We start from the raw sequence: 6,023 nt of genomic DNA on the forward strand, positions 1-6,023 counted from the left end.
TGCAAGTTTTTCAGACAACAATTTAAATTGTAGTTGAAGAGTATTTATATTAATACTTTGATGTGTGATATTAATTCAACGTAAATCATACCTTATTGGATAATGCACTTAATTGGCTTTCTAATTAATGTCCAACCACTGCTTTAATTGTACTGGTTATAGTTCGAAAGTGGTCTGTTCTGGGCTGCTCCACATATACCAATGAAGGGTGTGACACACAAAACATTAAAAAAAAAATAACAGGAAAAATGGCGTTTCTGATTGACCTCTAAACAATAATTGTATAATAACAAAAATTATACACGCACAAAATATATGGTATTCAGTATATTGTTTAAAATGCTGTACATATTCAAGAAGGATATTTTACGACACCCCTATTTTTGCCACGAGTTGTAACCTTCCATGGTGCGCGATACCCCTGCTTGTCCCTCTTTGTCCGGTGGCGATAGAAGGCCATGATTAATATGGCAAAATTTGCGTTTTTGAATGAATAATAGTTGAATGGTGGATCGAAACAGCAAGCATACACCGTGTGAGGACTGGTTTACCGGCAATGACACACCAGAGAGTTTCAATTTAAAGGACAGCAGAGCAAGCAACGGAGAAAGGGTACAGTTTGCTTCCAAGACAGTCTGCAAGCTGGCTAGCTATCCTCAGTAGCATGCTAACGTTAGCTAGCAAGCTAATGTTAGCATAGTAAACAACAGTTTTCGATACGAGACCGATTGCTTTGTCTCGTGAAGACTGTGACTAAGTAACAATAGTTACAACTCCCCAAATTGAATGTACTCGTGGTTTCGAATAACCATTTACATGCTGCGGTTACTCAGTGAAATCTCAAGGCTACCTAGCTAGCCACTTTGAGTAACGTGGCTAGCTAGTTAGCTAAGCTAGTAACTAGCTAGCGCTAGGTAGCTGGTGTAGTAGTTTCACATCTGTAAGTGATCATCACAGAGGGGGAGGGAGGGGGGTGTTCTGCAACTTGCATGTACTGGCAAACAAGCCAGGTAGCAAGCAACCAGTTTCATTCAGCAAAGTGAAGCTGGCTTGCAACCAGACTGCCCAGTTAATCGAACCTATCACACAGCTAACCAACGTGAACTAGCTTGATTTTATGAGACGTTGATTTGGTGACCAAATCCCGGCGTGACAGACACCGTGGCGAAAGATTTGCAGCTGGAAGAGTTTGCAGACCTGGGCCGGTGACATAATTTAGTTACAAATACGTGTTACCTACTGTTGTGATGATAACCATTGTAGCGTTATCGACCTGAAGGCTGATTCCACCTGCTCGGCTCCTAGCCTTCAAGACGTCGTCATTTTTAACTTTTTTTTCTTGCATATGAACGGTGATATGCCACCTCACCGACAGTCATATTAGCTAATGGCTGCCGAATCGGGGAGACTACTGGCGGGACAAGGTCAAGGAAAACGAGGCAAAGGTAGGAATTAATTTCACCCATCTCCCAATCAGATCGGAACCATCCATTACTGCGCTGCAATGGGCTGCACTGGTGCTGTTAGCAAATCCCTTCTCGCCTCCCCATATGTAAACTTCACGACTGTCTCCGGTGGTGGCTGTTTCTCACAGAATGGATCTGTGAACGGGGTTCATGTCTATCTTGCTATCAATGTACCTTCAACTCCGTTTCCTCGTTCTCATGTCTTCGTCTTTTCCTGTCTCCCTCATTGACCTTACCTCCTTCTGCCTCTGTTTGCGGCCTCTCTCCCTCTCTCGCCTGGGTCATTTGGTCTGCCTGGGTCATTTGCGATTCAAGGCTTCATAACCTTGGTGATGATAACACCTGGATGTTCAACATCTTGTCCTCATGCCAGTCTATGTCCCATCATTGAATCCATCTCAACTGTTGGACTTGAAAAAGAGGCCCTAGGTCTAAAGCTGCTGCACTCTGTCACTAAGGGGTATTGGCCAATCCAAATGTGATGTTACACTAGATTGTTGATGGACCAATTAGATGAAATATGGGGGTCTGTGTTTGTTGTCGCTAATAGCATATCCCCCATTTCCACCCCTTCCTTCCATATTTCATTATTTCAGCATCACAGATGAAGAGCCCAGAGAAGAAGAAGAGGAAATCCAATACTCAGGTAATGATTGCCTTGGGCAATCTTACAGACTACAAGAATGGGTGCTGTCTAAATCATCTTGTCTCACACTCACAGAAAGCACAATTTTATCTGTTTTTATTTCCTTTTATTTTGTCTTAGGCGGCGGGGTTCTCCCACCTGTCTGAGTTTGCACCCCCTCCTACCCCCATGGTGGACCACCTGGTCGCCTCCAACCCCTTTGACGATGACTTTGGGCCCCCATCTCGACCTGGTGGGGCTGGTGGACCAGGTGGTGCTCCGTTTCTGCCTAGTCCAGGGGCAGGCGGAGGAGGCGGGTATGGAGGTGGAGGCAGAATGGGCGGAGGCATGGGCTTCATGGGTGGACCAGGAGGACCAGGCGGCCAGCCTGGACGGAGGCCACCTTTCGGCCCTCCATCCAATGCTGGGCCGCACCACCAGCTGGGCTTCGGAGGAATGCCTGGCTTTGGGGGTGGTGGTGGGGGCGGCGGTGGGGGAGGAGGTGGTGGTGGTGGATTCCCTCCTGGAGGTCCTTCACAATTCAATATGCCCCCCAACTTCAGTCCACCCATGCACCCCGGGCCAGGATTCAACCCCATGTTGTCGCCGGGAGGTATGGGAGGCCCTGGGGGAGGGGGGCCACCTCACCCTCGATTTGGCATGCCTCCACAGCAGCAGCATGGACAGGGTGGACACCCCTTCAACAGTCCCCCATTACCTGGTGGTGGAGGCCCCAGGGGGCCCCCACATGGCCCCATGAATCCCATGGGGGGGATGCCTCCTGGCATGAACATGATGGGTGGAATGGGTGGCGGCCCTGGAGGAAATATGGTGGGAGGGTTACCAGGTATGCCCCCTCAAGGACAGTTCCCACCCTCACAGGATGGCCCTTACCCTGGGCCCAGTCCGCCAGGACCAGGGAATGAGGAGGGGAAGAACTTTGGTGGAGGAGGGCCTCAGCCTGGGCCTCCCCAGCAGCAACAGCAGCAGCAGCAACAGCCTAACCTAAACCCCAATGGCCCCCCTCCTAATAACACTACACCTGGGCCTCCTCCCAACTCTGGCCCACCCCAGCCTGGGGGAGGTTTCCCTGGCCACCCTGATGTCCAGCAGCCCAACGCCAACACGCCTGGCCAGCCTCCCTCAGCACCGCCCCAGCCTAATCCCAACTCCTCCCCCACCGGTCCCCTGAATGGATCTGGCCAACCCCAGCATCCACCACCCAATCAGCTGCAGCCACCCAATAATGCCAATGCCCCCAACTCAAACAACTCTTCCCAGCAGCAGCAGGCGCAGTCCACTCCCCCTAACTCTGCCCCTGGCTCCACCCCTTACAACCAGCAGAACAACACTCCTGGTGCTGGCGGTCCCATGCCCAACGCACCCCCCAATTCAGGCCAGAACAACATGACCAACAACAACGGAGGCAACACTCCAGGCAGCAACCCCAATCCCCCCTCTAACTCCACCTCCACCCCTAACACCCAGTCTCCCCTGCCCCCCGGCCCAGCTGCCCCCTCCACCGGACCGGGCTCCGGCCCTGGGAAACTTGGCGGCCCTGGGATGGTGTTTCCTTGTGGCTTCTGTCTGGCAGAGGTGCATGACGACCAGGATGCCATTTTGTGTGAGGCATCGTGCCAACGCTGGTTCCACCGCGACTGCACAGGCCTGACGGAGCCAGCGTATGGGCTGCTGACACGAGAGAGCGCTGCCGTTTGGGCCTGTGACTTCTGCCTCAAAACCAAGGAGATCCAGGCTGTTTACGTACGCCAGGGATTAGGCCAGCTGGTGGCAGCTAATGAGGGTTGAGGAACGGATGACAACGGAGCAGCAGGGAGGTGCGACGTGTAAGAACAAGGAGAGGAGAGGCGAAGAGACATTAATTGCTCTGATCTAACTGAATGGCTTGTGTATCATGTCAGCTACTTGCCCAACTTTCTCTTGACTAGCCCTTTACTTGCTCAATATACAGAAAAACACACTCATTCACATTCATGCTTATATATAGCACTTTTAGTGACTCTAGGCAATTGATTTTCCCCCCCATATGAGTCAAATCATGATGAATGTTAAACTCCACAGTCCTCCAGACATCTAGCCTGCCAACCAGCAAAGCACTGACACCAACACACTACCTCACACACTTTGTGACTGACTGGCACGGAAGCTCCCGCACTGACTGACTGTGATTGACTCGCCCCAGATAACCCACATTAGTGTGATGGTATTTCTTAAAGATACACACGAGGTGGGTGAATAAAATCAATGTAAATCAGTGTAATGTTGAAGTATTTCCCCCCACCATGTGTATTGATACATTGACACAAAGTATCAATATTTTTCTGTACGTTTCAAGGCTATACGTGAAAACCCACAAAATGTTCTATCGGAATGAAAAAATTATCAGTGAAAGAGTGCCTGAAAATCTAAAAGGCCTTGAATTTTATCAATTGATTCATGCCTTTTCTTTTTTCAATTTCATCAAAACGCTTCATTCTAACATTGCCCTATGATATTATTTTAGTCCTTTTACAGCAAGCAGATAAAACAAAAACGGATACATAAATCACAGTATATTGCAGTGTAAAATCTCAATACCAAGTGTATTGTGAAACATAAGTACAGAGAAAAAAAAATCCTATTGCAAGTTCTCTGACAATGCCTGCGCCTACACAGATATACACACACACACACACACACTTTGACCCCCCGCTTATCTACCATCATTTTTTTACCCAATGCTGATTAATCCAAAGGAGACCCAGGCTGAGACTTCACCACCTACACCTCACAGAGAGGATATCACTACCGAAATAGTTGTAAATATTAGGGCATAACATTTGTCTGGAACTCCGTCCGTTGTGAACATGCTGGAAAGTCGACCAATGAACAAAAAATGATGAGTTGAGCTTATGTGTCTTGGTTGTATTCGATATGACATTTTGGTTTTTATACATTGAATCAACCGTTTTTTTAAAATCTCTTCACACAGTACACAAATTGTGAAATCAGTCCTTTTGGATGGTGTTGGCATAGCAAGTAGTGACATCATGTCATATCAGATGTGCATAGTCTTTCTTTTGGGTTGCATGTGAACCAATGCAGTAACTTTGTCTGATCCGTTTATGTTTGTGTTCTGGTCTCTGCTCTGCTGGAGGCCTTGAAGTAGACCAAATAACTAAAGAGCGAAAAATACCCATTTTTTCACATTTCTGTCACGGTATAAGGTGTTTATAACTTCTCTTCCTTCTCTCTTTGTTTCTTTTTTCTTCATTCAATGTCCAAGTTGCCTTTTTTTTCAGCCGTTCCCTTTTTGTACTGGTATTTGTGCTGTTCGTTGTGCTCTGCTCTGGCACCTCCTGGTGGAACCTAGAGGAACCAGTGAGCCCCACACTGGGTGGGGAAGGGAAAGGTACTGAACTCCGAAGTAAAGAGAATTTTTTTTGTACTTGTCCATGTCTGTTTTATTAATTTTTTTATTTGTTGCTAATTGTTGTATTAAAATGGGGGTTGGTAAACCCACTGAAACAGACATCCCAATGTAATTTCTTTGTCATGATACTCTTAAGAGTTGCAGTAATGTCAAACTTAATCCAATTGTATTTACAGTTGACGTTATTCAAGACTTTGATCTAATTAATTGTTTTGTTGCAGTCATATTTTAATTTATCTCAGTGGAAGCCAATTGTATTTGCACACCATCAATGGTTTGCTTAAACATTTTCTTAAAGGTTTAGTGCTTAAATAATGTGTAACTCCCATTTGGAAAAATAACCACTTATTGTGGCACAATTCTATTTTTAAAGACCTAGTCAGTGCATTATCAGTGGGATGTTGATCCTTATTTTTGTGAAAGGTCAATGTTGGGTAATGTTGGTCGAGCCCTACATTTAAAAAAGAAAAAATGATCCATATATTTTTATGTGCAGTGC

At 46.8% G+C, this 6,023-nt stretch overlaps 1 protein-coding gene across 2 annotated transcripts; it reads left to right on the top strand.

Moving 5' to 3' along the window:
- The first annotated feature begins 452 nt into the window (after positions 1-452).
- Positions 453-5,616, top strand: pygo2 (pygopus homolog 2 (Drosophila)). 2 transcript variants are annotated; one of them, XM_071517882.1, is made up of 3 exons: positions 453-1,445; positions 2,063-2,112; positions 2,233-5,616. In XM_071517882.1, the coding sequence occupies exons 1-3, from the start codon at positions 1,388-1,390 to the stop codon at positions 3,898-3,900; spliced, it is 1,776 nt and encodes a 591-aa protein (XP_071373983.1). In that variant the 5' UTR covers positions 453-1,387; the 3' UTR covers positions 3,901-5,616. The 2 variants fall into 2 exon arrangements, with proteins under 2 accessions (XP_071373983.1, XP_071373990.1); XM_071517889.1 differs by having other exon boundaries at positions 453-612.
- Positions 5,617-6,023: the final 407 nt, after the last annotated feature.

Source organism: Centroberyx affinis, unplaced genomic scaffold (assembly GCF_046629955.1).
Source record: "Centroberyx affinis isolate AG114_WGS23_722 - 3 ecotype Tasmania unplaced genomic scaffold, CSIRO-AGI_Caff_v1 ptg000046l_1, whole genome shotgun sequence".
Taxonomy (NCBI): domain Eukaryota; kingdom Metazoa; phylum Chordata; class Actinopteri; order Beryciformes; family Berycidae; genus Centroberyx; species Centroberyx affinis.

Coding starts and splice junctions, on each gene's coding strand:
- pygo2 (XM_071517882.1), top strand. CDS start 1,388: ATGGCTGCCGAATCGGGGAGACTACTGGCGGGACAAGGTCAAGGAAAA. Junction 1,446..2,062: donor TCAAGGAAAACGAGGCAAAG/GTAGGAATTAAT, acceptor TCATTATTTCAG/CATCACAGATGAAGAGCCCA. Junction 2,113..2,232: donor AGAGGAAATCCAATACTCAG/GTAATGATTGCC, acceptor ATTTTGTCTTAG/GCGGCGGGGTTCTCCCACCT.